Genomic DNA, 15,303 nt, shown 5'->3' with positions numbered 1-15,303 from the left:
AACACAGCACCCAGGGGCAGCAGCACCCTCTTGCAGCCAGTGGGGAGGGTGGAATGGCAACCTCAATGTGGTCTGACCCATTAAGTGCTTCAGTATGACCAGTGCCATAAACATGCTAACCAGATGCTGATGGATGGGCCTGGAGGCCCAAAGAACAACACAAGTCCATTATATAAATGAGGGAGTGAAGGGAAGTCAAGCAGCTTTCCCAAAATCATGAGGGAAATTTGGGGCTGGATCAGGAACTGAAACTAATTTTCTGCAGGCTCAGTTCTGTGTCTGTGCACCATAGGGAGCCGCCAAAAAATTGGGTATCTTCACACAAGCAGCCTCTGGGAGTCGGGTCAGCTTCCCACAACACATAATAATTCCTCTCATTAAAACAGGACGTGCAAACCAATGCCTAAAGTCCTCACCTTTGTGTTTCTCTGTTTGCAGTTTAAAACGTGGCAGTAAATGCCTCAGAAAGAACTTGCAGGCTCTACCTGTGAACTGCTATGAACACAATTTCACTTAACCTCAAGCCTCACAAAGAAGGCGCTTCATGTATTCACACAGAACACTGATATTCACACCAGCCAGCACACAGAAGAGGATGCTGCCTAGATCCCCCAGTCACTGCTGGTCCATCCCCCAAAGACCAGTCATAAACCCAGGTCAGCTACAGATAGAAAAACAACACAGAGAAAAATTATTTCCCTGCCCCATTTCAGACCAAAAATTTCACTTGATGAAAACCTAAGCCTTTTTTTAACACTTTGGACCCAATGTCAGGAGTACTGAGCCCCTACCACTTTCTCTAGGTTCAGAGCATCTCATTAGTTACAGAAGGATCTCAACTTTCTTTAAATGATTAAACTGCTGTCATAGCTGCACACATGGAGCCAGAGGCTTACAGGAAGACACTTTGTCTATTGGATGGTTTTCAGGAATGCTCAGATACTGATTTTTATCGTAGAATCATAGAATTATTTCAGTTGGAAAAGACCTCTAAGATCATTGAGTTCAACCTTCAACCCAACACCACTGTGGCTATTAAACCATGTCCCAAGTGCCACGTCTACATGTTTCTCCAACACCCCCAGAGACAGTGACTCCACCACCTTCCTAAAGTCACTAGACAGAACAATTAATGTTTTCTAATTAAAAAAAAAAAAATGCAGCAGATGGGTTGTGTCCTCTCAGGCCTCTCCACCTCACTCATTGTGACATGAGACCATGAAAGCAGAATGCCTTCATTCATGGGGCACAGTTTAAGGAGGAGAGGAGCAGTGTCAAGTCCTCCTTTTACTCCAAGGTATATGGATGACTTCTCAAGGCCACTCAGAAATTCTCCAGGAACTGCCAGGAATAGAAGCCCCATTTCTTGACGCTGGTATTAGATGCACAGCATTTCTAAGAACATTTTTCTCTGCCACTCATCTGACCCCAGGAGCAGTCCCACTGCTCCACACAGGCAGCTGTGGAATGCTCTGCCAAAATCTATCAATTATTTAGCGTCAAAAGGAAGACTTAATCTGTGTGATAAAAGAATGGATTTTATCTAAAGCTTGTTCTCCTTAGAGTGATTTACACAACAGGCCTCTCTAGTTGCTTCCCTTAACATAATTATTTACTTCTGCATTAATAGTCTTCCTCTACTTGGGATATTTTTAGAAGCCTTTTGTAGCATTTAGGATTTACTTGGTTTTTTTTTCTTTGTCTTTTTAGTGGCGATTTGAAGTTGTCTATCTCTCTGAATGGGCTGTTAAAACACTAGTTTGGTCAATGCTGGTGTAAATCTGGACCTGTTCTGGGAAGCAGCTCCCTAGGCTGTGTTCATACTTGGGTGTCAAGTTTGTCTCCAGCTTGAGAAGCCACAGGGAGAGATTTCAGTTCAGAGCTGCCAGTCAGGGCTCTCAAACTTCATTAGGCTACAAACCGATGTACGTGAATGAAAGACTTAAAAGCATTAATTTAGTCCCACCTTGGTTGCTTGCTTTAACCTCACTCTGCAATTTTAGCCAAGCCAGGAAGACCAGGATTTGTCCACCTAACAGAATTACTTTCATTTAAGACTGATGGAAATGTTCAAGGAAGAAACACGATTCTTGATTGCTATCACACAGCAGTGTTGCACTGAAGCCATACCCAAGGTGGGGGCCACCGAGCTACACGCAAGCAACACATAATCGAGACGGTGGCTGTCAGAAGAATTTTGTCTTCTAAATTACAGGATTTTCCCATCACTCACTTTCTAACCACTTGACCCCTTCCCTCCTGGAACCAGCCCAGGGTTTTCTGTCAACTGTGTATCTCAACATTTTAAGTTGTATACAGCAATACAGGACAGGGAAGCTAAGAATGTGCTTATCCTGGTTGTATTTCTATTCCTGGAAAATGTGAATGACTGAATAAAAAACCCCAACATTCTTTAGAACAGATCCCTGCCCCTTCAGGGTGGACAGAGGAGATGACTTCATTGGGCTGTTCTTCTTCTAATTTCTCTGAGTCTCAGGCCACACAAAATATATATTTTTTCAGTGTGCTGAGGTCCGCTGCGATGCTGGCATTTCCTCCTCCTCATTTACATGGCCTTCCCATAATCCAGCACTGAGACAAGCTGAACTGCGCAAGGACTCCCTCCCAAGCCACTCGAGGCTTGCTTACATTAGACCTCTGGAGAGCAATGGGAGGTGCTCCCTGCCCTTCTCCTCTGCATATGAAAGGGCTGAGTGTGCTACTTCTGCAGCAGGGAGCATTCCCACCAGCCCATAAATCAAGTGACCAAACTCCACCCCAGTCTCTGATCCGCTGCAGAAAAGCCCAACAACTCTGCCCTTACAGCACACGCAGGGTGAAGAGCTGTATTTCATCAAGTGAAGCCTTAATATCAGAGGAGAGTCATTACCTCCTGGAAAAAAAAGTGTATTCAGAGTCTTACTGGTTCTGCAGCTTGGTTTCCCCATGTTTACACCAAATGACTTGTTGAACTTCATTATATACAAAGTATTTCCATAGATCAGAGGCAGGGAGACCTGTGCAGCTAACATAAAATAAATTACCACCCTGTGATAAATGGTTCTATTAGCAATCCAGATTGTTAAACTCAGATACAACAGGATGAAGGGAGCACTGCCCCATTCATTCTCCCTGCGGCAGATACTGAGTTGTAAATAGGTTATTTTGTGTGTAAATAACACATTAAAACTCAGCATTAGCTGTGTCTTTTGATAGAGAGGAAATTGTTCCAAATAAATAATCTCAGACAGGAATGTAAAATAAGCCAGATTTAATAGTGCATGCCTGCTACAGCCGTGTTAAACATGACTAAAATGATAAACCCCAGAATATACTAATAGTAAACTATGCTCTGACATCAAAGTAATGAGGCTATATTTTTACCCAGCTTTAGAAATGCTAAAATTAGTCTTGACAGAGCCAGACATCAGAAAAATGTTTCAAACATAAACACCATCAATTTGGGAACTTGGTGTTTGTGTCATACAGAGGGTGGGGTGAAGAGGGAAAGGTGCATTCTGGGTCTTGTTAAAGTCAGGCAGTTAGTATTTAGAAGAATTTGTATTTAATTTTTATTACAAGATGAGAAACCCATCTTCCTATATATCTCTGCCTCTGAAAGAGTGGCTCATTTAAATTTCTCCTCCAGCCACACGTCTGGACTTCCTCTTGTGTGCTGATAAGGAGGATGTCACAGTGCTAGCCTGGAGGACACAAACCAGCCTCACTCACGTGGTGGTCTGCTACCATGTCTCCTACACTACACAGCAATATGAACTTCTGCATTCAGCAAAAGGATTTTCTAAACGTGAACTGTTATTAAATGCCCTTCCAGAAGTGGATGCACTGGAAGTGAGAGGCTTTTCTGCTGCTTTGTCTATAGCTCCTACACACTGTCATTAAAACCAGTTTCTACCTCTGTTACACACACCCATGTGCACCTACTGAAATAGAAGAGAGAGGATTTGACTCCTTGGCTGGCATGATTTATGGAAAAATAGAAAATTAGGAGAGACTTCCCTCGTGTCACTTCTGTAAAGCCAATTTCTGAATATCTGATCAATGAGTTACTATAAAAAAATGTCACAGATCTTTCAAATGGCAGCTTCAGTAGACTAAAAATATGAGATGCCGTTTGTTAGTACAAAAGGACTCTTTTCCATTGACAGCATCCACAGTACTGATCTCTTTTCCTACAGCCATAACTTAATTTGTTCAAGGCTGAAAACATTTGGGACAAATATCCAAAGCAAGGCAATAAGAAATGGAGACTGGGCATATTATTACCTTATAGCAATATAGTCTAAATAAAAATATAATAAAATACCTTTTCTTCAATTATTTAACTAATATTCAGTTTATTGCTTCAATTACCATAATTATATCTAAAGCCTTATGAATCTATTCATTTCTACAAGGGAAGGGGGGAAAAAAAAAACCCAAACCCCTATGATCTGAGAAACATGCTATGTTGGCACTCCATCTGTGTGACTCAGTAGAATAAAGGAGAAGAAATGTGTTGCAAATTATGTTTGTTCAGCTCTGGAGAGCAGCTTGGTGATCTGCAGCACTAGCTGAGCCTTGCTGCCACTTTCTCACATGCTAGTACAAAGAGTAAAACCTCTACAATAAATAAAACCAAGAGTTTGTCTTGGATGAGAATAAAGACTTGCTCGTATGGCTCCAGAGAAGGGTGGGGAGTGCAAAAGCCCTTCCTTTAAAGCTGTTCCCCTCCTCAAGCTGAACATCATAATTAATCTCCATGCCTCGTTGCTTTCTTCTGGAAGAATAAGAGCATAAATATGTATATTTCTGGCCTGAGTAATTACACTAGTTTAGCGAATCAAATACATTCTATTATCCTGAATACCACTTAAGTACAGTTTCTACCTAGCCTTTTTGTTATCATCTGCTAAATCACATCTTGCAGTTAACTGATGTTAGAAGATGACTTTGTATTAATTTCTCTACTTACGAGCACAAGCACCATGCCGCTCCCTTTCAGGAGCATGTATTATGTCTAGGCAGGATTCAAAGGAAAGCCCTCTGAACCACAAGAGCATGTGCATCACCTGCAGAGTCCTGGGGCCAGTGTCCGATCACACACTGCTTCATTGCTAGCCATTTCAGGTCATTTATGAGCACTTCTCTTCACAGCATGACATAGATTTTGCTCTTTACATCTCATTACACAATGCTTTCATCACAATTCTCCTGACATCTTCAAACAACCCTCCACTTACTTCTCCACTTCCTCTTAATAAAAGGGGAGATATTGAGCCTGTAAATCATTCTTTCCAAAGGCAAGAGCACATGGCTAGCAGGACATATACTAAATGCTTAAAAAACAATCAAGTCTCAGAGGGTGCCAAATGGGCCAATGGACATTCCACCTCAGAGGCATCCTCGTTCGCCTCACACGTCTGGAAAAGTGGTGACTGCTTCCTCAGTGGAGGCACTCCCAGGGCAAGTGCCAGGCAGGGAGAATGTCTTTATTCGTAACAGCATGTCTGTGAGTTTTGAATGTTAGCACGTGCTTGGATTTTGTTGAAGCCAATCAGCCTTTTGGATCTGCCAGGTGCTGAGTTGATGCCTTAAGTGGGTTAACTTGGTGGCTCCTAATATTGAGCTTCAACAGAGATCAGAACCTGTTGGAGGATGGCAAACTTCTGAATGTTGCTGTCTCTCCCTTTCCCCTAATTCTGCCACCCAGCAAGACTTTCCTTTCTGTCACTTTGCTTACTGGAAGGTGGCTCAGACAGCATAAAATTGTGTTTCACTTTGAACAGCTAAATGGAAAAGATTTTCTGGTTCTTTTTATGAAAACTTTCCTTTGGCTAACAAAAACTAACAAAGTTTATCAAACACACCTTATTCTGTACATCTGAATCTCTACAGGTCGAAGTGCAGACAAAATCTGAGTAACAAATGTGTTGAAAAGGAAGGGCAGATAAAGCAGATTTAAGCAATTTACTCTGGAAACTATCTTCAGAACTCAGCCAAGAGAAAACACAAACTCTCCAGCTGAGCTGTGTAAGAAACAGAGTAGCCCACAGAGGAGTCATGCTGCTCCTGGGGTGATGAGAATCCACCCTGCAGTGAAGGATAGGGAGGGGAAAGGTTCATCTTGAGGTAGACTGGTTAGAAATAAGGTATATTTTAAAGAGGGAAAAATAAGCTGCCTGCAAAGTTTACACAGCTGGGATGTCTCTTGTCACATGTGAGCCATTGCAGCCCCTTCTAAGTTTGTATCCTTATGCCCTGCCCAGGAAGGACAGTCAGTCCTTTGGCATGGTGCATCCTTGCCAAGCACAGCTTTGCCCACAGCTAGACCTTTCTTGAAGGGCCCTGGCAGCAGTTTGGAGATCCACTAGCATGTGTGCCAGAGAGTGACGTATTTTCTGTGGCTTTATTTTGCTTGTTGTAGTGGGCAAAAGGAGGCAGGAGCAACATGCTCGCATGTCATCACACACCAGTGTTACCCCTGCCAAAAACAACCCCATTCATGACAGCTTCCCAACTGAGTTCAACACCAGCGTGACCAGAACCTTGCCAAAAACACTGATGAAAAAAGTAATCAGGACCTGCATTGTTTCAGGTAACAAGAATGGCACAAATCAGGGGATTTCTTTGTGAGCATTCTTGCATTGGATCTGGACAATCCCAAATGACTCCCTAACCAGGATATCCCAACAGCAATGACTGAAGACAGTGCAGTCTATTTAGCTCATTATCAGAATCACAGCTGATACACCTCCCCAGCCATGATAAGAGGATGCTCCCCAGCTCTGACCATCCTTGCCTGCCACCCCTTAATTCCTCCATGGAGGAGTGGCAGGCATCATGCTGCCTACACCGTGCAGCACCAGTCAACCAGTGGCAAGCAGCAAAGGGATACCTCTGCAGTGGCCATCTCTCACCACTCATCCTCTTCCTCACCCCAGCCGAGTTCACTAGGAGCTGAGGTGACTCATCATGGTGCTGTGACATTTGGACACCATGCAGTGACACAGCTTCCAACTCCTGTGACCTCTGACAGCTAAGAACCCCAATAAACTCAGCCTGTTCACAGGAGGACAGATGTCAACTGTACTTATTAAATTCTTACAGTCTAATGAAAAACACCCCTGCTGCTTTCGAATTGTGGAAAACATAAAGTACCTCCTTGTGCCACTGCTGTTCCTGTGGCTGCTAAAGGAGTGGGTTTCTTCCCCGTCTCCGTAAAGCCATTCCCCTCCAGAACTGCAGCTTTCCCTTCTTTTTTCCCAGCAGCAGTTGAAGCAGAAGTTTCCATCTTAGATGTGCATCTTCCAGCTCAGCGACCCTACAGGACATAAAACCAGATTCTGGTCACCACTCACAAAACAGACAAAATCAACTTCCAAGAGGAAGAGGCTGATAGCAGAGCTCAAAAGTAAATGGCAAGCAGGAAAGATTTCCTGGGTTTCTAACTCCTGCGGCACAGCCACTACGGCAGTCACAGGAAAAAAGGGTACAGCCCTGCAAAGAGATCTTGCTGGCTTCAGGCAGTTGAAGACCTAAAAGGATCAGGACCAAAACACACTTTTGTTCTCCATTTAAACTTGGGCCACATAATAAAGCTTACAGGTCTAAATGGCTTTCCAGGATTAAAGGACAGGGGAGATACAAAAAATTTAGCACATATGAAACCAATCTGTCCATCCCATATATTACCCAGCCCACTTGAACAAAAGACTAAGTCAGCTAAAAACTTTCAATATAAATAGAGATAAAAATACATTTAAGGTATGTTTTTTTTGTTATCTTTTTTCCAAGTTGATGCTTATTCTGTATCAGTGCCCTCACCAGAACATTTCAATAGTGCTTACAGGTAAGCCACAGCAGGTCTACAAGAATATATCCAGCTCTCACCAGTGAGGACCACACCTACAGATTCCTCTCTCTTCCAACCAAGTTCTTTTATTCTTACTAGTTGCATCTGAAAATCAGCTGCAACATTGCCTCCATTACAAATGGTGAGTTAAATGCCAGTGGGAACTCCACAAAACAGGAAGACACCAAAAGCACAAATCAGCAGTTTTGTTAAACTTAAGGCCATGAAAACGAACAGCTCCTGTACTTTCTGTTAGCGTGATCTTTTTTTCTGCTGCACTCAGACTTAATTGATCTCCCAAAAGCAAGCATAGGAGTGTATCTCATATTTAATGCAGAAATAGAGCTTCTCTTAAATGGAGAGACATGTGTAATTTACACTTGCCAATACCTTTTTTTTAGCCCCATTTTAAGATGTTTTATTTCAAACATCTCCACGTGATTCCTGTTTTCACAGAACCCACAGTTACCTGGCACTACTGGCCTCAAGCTGAGCTTGGGAAAACCCACTGCTAATTCCTCCTTTCCTTTCTAATTTTAATGCAGATCCACAATTTTTCACATGCAAATTTTCAGATGCAAATTTTTCAGCTCCTGACATACTCTGGCTGTTTACCTCACTGGTAAAGCACCTGAGAAACCAGAAAACCTTTTTTTGTTGTGCAGGTAGTTTTACTGCTGTTATGCCACCAGAAACTTCTGACCTTTCACTCTGGAGGATCAACTGACTCCTGAATATCTTGGATTAAAAAGTTAACTCTCCTAAAAACTTTAAAGCACATGAAGGTTTCAGGAAGTCCCATGTGTGATCCACAGCTTTAACTGTTCATGACCCTGGTGTAAGCACCTTATTTTGTGATTGTTTGTTGTGGTTGTTTTTTCCCTCTTGCTATTTTGCTGGTTTTCAAACAGTTTTTGTGCCATAGCTTCAGGTCAGAAGCAGGAAAGCAGAGACTCTCTTTTCCTGCTGTATGACAAGCTCTATGGCTCAGTGCAGCCGTCTCATGGCCTCATGCTCCTAGACTCCTTACACTGGTAGATGGAAACCCTTCACCTAGCACCACTATTCAAGACAGGCTGTCCTAAACTACTTCCTCCTGCAAGCTACTTTAAAATCTTCCTATAAATAGCCACCCCTGCTGTCCTGGTGTGTGGTGGATGTTGTCCCCCTGCATTGCCACCGTTGTTCAGGTTCCAGCAAGACAGTGGCCCACCAAGCAGCAATGTGCTGCAGACCAAGCAGATTATTCCTTGAAGCCTTCAGGCACAGCTTACATTAATGGCACAACTAAGTGATAGATCTGTGGTCAAGATTTGCAGCTGCAGAAAGTGAACCTTGCATTGGAAATGACAGGACCCACGATTATAGGCTTTACTGAAGACTCAAGGCTCCAGTGAATACTGAGGTGGCCCCTCAAGGTCCTGCCCTGGCATGTGCTGGGCTTGACAGCAAACATGGGATGGGTTCCTCGGGGCCAGGACTTCACAGCTGTTTAATCCAGAAATCAGGTTGGGTTACAGATCATGTATGAAATAAATACACTCAAACTGGAGTATTTGACCTAGGTCTGACAGCCAGGGCTTCTGTTCGTTAAGCAAATAAACTTCAGAGGCTATATTACTAGTCCCCCACCTGTTTCTTCTTAGTCCCTCCTTTCAAGGCTTTGCACTTTTGTTTGAAACCAGACGCTCACCCTTGCACCCCTCCTGGCCGCTTCCCTCCCTGGTTACCCTGACCCTCGGGGCAGCCTCATGTGCAATGCAGCTTCCTCAGGAGGCTGCAGAGCTGAGCAGCCAGCAAAAGGAAGCAAGAAAGTAGTAACAGAAATTGTTCTCCTGTGAAGCGTGTAGGTTAGAGCCATGCTTTTTTTCCAGAGAGGTGCCTGAAGTGAGATCTCTTAAATCCTTCCTGCAAACAGCTCAGGAGGGACCTAGTTTTTCAGATGTGTCATTTCTCCAACTAGAATCTGACAAGAGATCAGGACCAAATTTGAAAATATGCCCTTTGTACACTCTCTTTTCAGATGAATTATGAATTCAAGAAAAAATATCAATCAAGTTTTTCTAATAAATGTTTGTATTAAAATCGGTAAATCCTTCTCAAATACTGGATTAAAGAATAAAAAAAGGAATACAACTACTCTAATCTTACAGGGTTTAGAGTAATAAGTCTATAACTACTTTTGTTTCATAAGGGTGCTTGGTTCAGAACAGGTTGGGTGTGGGTTTTTCCCAAAATCAGCAGTGATTGAAGTCATTGTCCTTCCACAGCCACCTACAACCAGCACTCACCTTCCCAGCTCAGGAGGATACAAGCATCCTCCCTGGTCAGATCCTTCACTTGCAGACCAGAAGAGAGACCAGGGAGTGAAGAATCACAAAATTACAGAATCACGGAATGTTATGGGTCAGAAGGTATCTCGAAAGATCATCTAGTCCAACCCCCCTGCCAGAGCAGGATCGCGTACAGCAGGTCACACAGGAACGCATCCATGTGGGTTTTGAATATCTCTAGAGAGGGAGACTCCACAACCTCCCTGGGCAGCCTGTTCCAGTGTTCTGTCACCTTCACAGTGAAAAATTTTTTCCTCATGTTTACATGAAATTTTCTATGCCTCAACTTCCACCTATTGCCCCTGGTCCTGTCACTGGGCATCACCGAGAAGAGCCCCCCTCCATCCTCTTGGCACTCGCCCTTTATGTATTTATAAACATGAATAAGGTCACCTCTTAGTCTCCTCTTCTCCAAGCTGAAGAGCCCCAGTTCCCTCAGTCTCTCCTCATAAGAAGTTGTTCCATTCCCTTAATCATTTTTGTGGCTCTGCACTGGACTACTCAAAGCAGTTCCCTGAGGTCCTTCTTAAACTGAGGGGCCCAGAACTGGACACAATATTTGAGATGCAGCCTCAGCAGGGCAGAGTAGAGGAGGAGGAGAACCTCTCTTGACCTACTAAACACACGCCTTCTACTACTTCCCAGAATGGCATTGGCCTTCCTGGCCACAAGAGCACATTGCTGGCTCATGGTCAACCTTCGATCCATTAGGACCCCCAGGTCCTTTTCCCTTTCACTGCTCTCCTGCAGGTCAGTCCCCAGCCTACACTGAAGCACCAATACTGGTTGTATACACCATCTCCTGAGGTTTCATGAATGACGGCTGAGAGTTGGTGACCAGCAGACTCACTCACTGTGCTTTGGTGCAGCGTGGGACCAGGACATAAGCACTGGAGCTCTGGAGATTTAGGCTCCCGTCTTGGCTCTGCTACATTCTCCTCTGTGTCCCTAGGCAAAAAGCTTAACTTCTCTTGCAGCTGGTTTCCACAGCCATAAAATAGGAAACAGTACCCTGCCCTATTTGCAAAGTGCTTTGAGATCCTCGGAGGCATAAGGCTACGGAAGTCTTTTTATTACCAGTATAAGAAGATATATTGATGGAGGCAATCAATCCACACCATCCAGGAGCACAACATGCATTTTTAAAGCAATGCATAGTTTGCTTTTTGCTCAATGCTAAACTTTTCCCGCTGCTCTGTGCCACGCAAAATTTATAAATTCAATGACAGATTAATCTTAGCAGTGAGCCATTTGGCATGAAAAAGGGTTTCACAGGGAGCCTGCTTTTTCCTGTAAAGAGCATGCATTTAGGAGTGACTACACGGAGAAAGACCCTGTGCACTTATTCAAGCACAAGTCTCTGCCCTCTGTCATTACTCAGAATTAGAAACCCAGAATGGATTACTCAGATTGTTCCTAAGGTTTGTAGCTTTCTCTGCAGGAGGAGGGTTGGGTAATTGATTTTGACACTAATACCAGCACTATTCATATGCCCTGTAATATAATTCTGCAGTGACACTAAAAAGGCAGCCATCTGAGATCTGAACAAGGAAAGTGCTATATGATTTGCCCTAGACAACCCCAGCTATTTTAACAGCTGTGTTGTATATTAAAAGAGAGAAATCCCAACAGAATTAAAAACAACAAAGTCACATTTGTCTTTGAGGGAAAACAAGAAGCTGTAAACTTTCCTAATAAAACAATCCCTCCCGCTAAGTGCTCAAGGAATGGTCAAAACTGCTGTCCCAAAATGCCTGTGTCTTTTGGAGGGCATCAGCCTGAGTGGGACTGCCAGCAAAGTAGGAATAAACAGATACTCATCAGCCACATCCCCCACACACCCTTTTCTTGAAAAGACATTATTTCCTTCTTTGGGATGGCTCTTTCATCAGGAACCCCCCTTCTTCTCCCCTAGACAGAGCAGAAAACAGATTTCTGTCCCCCAAGCTGTTCTTTGAAATACCGATCACTGATTTTGACCACCAAAATGAAGTAGCAATTCAGAAGTGAGCCTCTCTAGCAGAGGACAGGTGCCACTGGTGACACTATTACTCAGGACCAATACTTCAGAAGCCATCACAGACACTAAACGCTGCCTTTCATTCCTGCTGTTCAAGCAGGGTGGTTTCTAAAGGAGGTTTCCAGCAGCCATTCTGCCTTTGTAAGTATTTTGGGCTTTCTCATACCAGTCTATTCTCTCCTTTATTTTAAGTCCATCTCTACCTGACCTTCTCGTACACAACACCAGAGAGGCTGCCATCAACCCCCAAGGGGACATGACAGAGGTGTGTTGACTGCACAGCCAGGATGAAGCCCCTCTACTGCTGTATCCTGCCATGACCGACGTGAGATGGGATAGTCAAGCTCAGCCTTCACACAGCTCTCACCAGGTTTGTCCTCACACAACCACAGAGAGATACTTGACTTGTCCTGCCACATCACCTCCCATGTACGTACAATACCATATTTGACAGCTTTTCCTGGCATGCTGCTTTAGTTATAATAAACAAAGAGATATTCCCACCATCTCTTCTTTTGCAGTGGACTGTGTCATACAACTAAAGCCTTCTGAATACATGATCTGCTTACGAAATTCAGTGTGAGCCAACTGTTTTGAACATTGGCTTAATACAGTGGCTGCTGAGATTCTTTTCAGTCTCCCAGGGCTTGAGCCAAAATATGTTCTCAATTACATGGAGGTAGCAGCAGCTAACCTGGTGAAGTCATAGCCTCTATTACCACACCAAAACTTGACCCTTCTATTTTCTTTTGTATCAGCAACACCTTCACATTACTAAAGAAAGTTTTTTGTCTGTACACACGCCACAAATAAATGTTGGGACTACCCAAACATGCTGCCTGTTGCTGAAGGATCAAGTGTTTGCAGAATATCAAATCTGCAGCACAAATTCAGAACAAATCACTTTCAGGGTCTTCCTGACCTAAGGTTTCCCATCTTGACGTTTCTTAGGAATGGCCCACTTAGGCCAATCCTCCCAGGTTGGTTACACATGGAAATTAGAGCTGCATGCTGGGGGGTGTGTGTAGAGCAGTAGCTGTCAGTCTTGAGGCCCCTGCTGTCCCTTCCAAGCTTGAGAAAACTTCTGTGGTGGGACCTTACCAGCTTCTTGTTATGGGCAGGCAGGAAAGAAAGGAGAGACAACTCTATGCTGACTGTGGTGTTAGGAGGACACAGAGCTGCTCAGGGCTTCTTCCATTTCTCTACCTCTTTTCCCAGATCTTGCTCAGATAAGAGCAATGACAGGGTGATGAAGGGAATGAGAAGCTGTGATGGCTTTCAGCAAAGAGGAAAGAAAAAATACACAAGTTCTGCCCACTCACCCACAGGGCTAAAATTGCTAAGAAAGCTCGGTGTGCATAGGGCTTCACCAAACAGCTACAGCCTGTGGCAAAAGTTGCATCACTTAAAAAAAAAAAGGGAAAAAAAAGAGAAAGAAAGAAAGAAAAAGAAGACAAAAAAAAAAATCCCAGGAAAGTTGGCAACACTGCAATAGTTATACAGGTTCTGGAATGTACAAAGGCTGAAATCAGAGACTTGCCATCTCTTTTGAACTTCAAAAACAACAAGTCTCTTCAAATCATCCTGTTAATTGGCTTTAAATTAGAGTTCTAAGTTTAATGAAAAAATCTTTTGCGTACGGCATGAAACGGATACACTTCTAGATTAACTTCCTGATCAACACCATCTGCTATTTCCATATGGCAACAACAAACCCAAAGCATGAGGAAGAAGCCATTCTTGCCTTACTGTGAGGGGTCAAAGAGCACCCAGGACTGTCTGGTGCTTGGTATCATTCCTCTGTAATGTGATTTCTTCACAACATCACCTCCAACAAGCTCCAGAAGTTCCAGAGATATTCCAGGTACCAATGGTCACAACTCTGCCCCAAGGAGGTAAAGAAAGGAGGCAAAATATGGAAAAATGCATGATGGGAAGGAGGCATGAGGGAAGAAGGGATGCTTGCAATGATGCTTGGTTGGATGTGGAAAGAGCAAAGTGTTGCTGAAGATGGGGAAAAATCTGGATGACAGAGAAGAAACAGCGAAAGAGGGAGGACCTCAGAAGCTAAAGCAGGTAAGACCTTACTGAAGAACATGAGTGAATAGAAGTACAGTCACAAGGCAGGCAATGACAAGTCTTGTGAAGGAAGAGAAGAGTAGTATGGGAAAAGGGAAAAAAGAGACTGCAGACAGACCAGGTACCATGGGAGATGGAAATACACAGCCCTGCTTGGGCAGAGAAGGCATGGCATGATGTCTAGCATGAGAGGGACTGGGCAGGGAGGCATGGCACTAAAGGTGGCAGAAAGCATTCAGGGAATTGCAGGGAAGCAAAATGGAGAGATACAGGGGTCTCTGATGGAGGAAATATACCCTGCAAAGTGCTCAGAGGAATGCAGCCCTCCAGCGTGCTTTATCACTCTTTGTAGTTGGAGTACCACTGCATCGCGCAGTGCTAAGCGTATGAAAGCACACAATGTCTGATACACCTCAGAAAGAGTCACAGGGGCCATCTCTCCTTACACTGACCACAGTGGCCTTCCTCTTATATCAAGCAACATCAGTAGCGTTAGTAGTGATGATCAAAAATTATCACTGTATGGAAGGTCTTTAAGTATTTAGCTACCTGCTCTAGAATTACCATTCACCAGCTGGAAGCTCCTTGGAGACCTTCCACCAGGAACTAGACACTAACAGGCCCCAGACAGCAAGAAAGCAATGCAGATATCTGCATGGGGGTACACAGCACCCTGGAACCCTGGTCCTGGGCACGGCTGACAGATGAAGCACGGGACCTACAGAAGACGTACATCCTTCAGGAATGCCAGCCAGAGGCCAGGCTATCCTAGAGACACTCCGTGGTAACAGACAACACTGAGACTACTGAATTGAAACAATTTTTTTTCCCTTTCTAAAGCCATTGATTTTCTGGGCTGTGGTTACAGGAATAGAGATGATACTGAATAAAGAAACTCACATTTCACCTGTTCTTTGGGTTTTACCTGCTGTTCATAATTCTTATGAACTCTAACGTCACTTTAATGTTGCTGCTTCCTTACAGATTAGATCAAGTTATAAAATATCAGATAAATT

General features: G+C 43.7%; 1 protein-coding gene across 1 annotated transcript in view; it reads right to left on the bottom strand.

The window, feature by feature from the left end:
• The window catches only part of GLI2 (GLI family zinc finger 2), a 139,651-nt gene extending 132,357 nt beyond the window's left edge, over window positions 1–7,294 (bottom strand). The window contains exon 1 of the mRNA XM_054380837.1: window positions 7,162–7,294. Within this exon, the coding sequence (XP_054236812.1) occupies window positions 7,162–7,294 (133 nt within the window). The remainder of the gene's footprint in view (window positions 1–7,161) is intronic.
• Window positions 7,295–15,303: the final 8,009 nt, after the last annotated feature.

Source organism: Indicator indicator, chromosome 5 (assembly GCF_027791375.1).
Source record: "Indicator indicator isolate 239-I01 chromosome 5, UM_Iind_1.1, whole genome shotgun sequence".
Taxonomy (NCBI): Eukaryota; Metazoa; Chordata; class Aves; order Piciformes; family Indicatoridae; genus Indicator; species Indicator indicator.
This window is presented reverse-complemented; position numbering and strand designations above follow the sequence as displayed.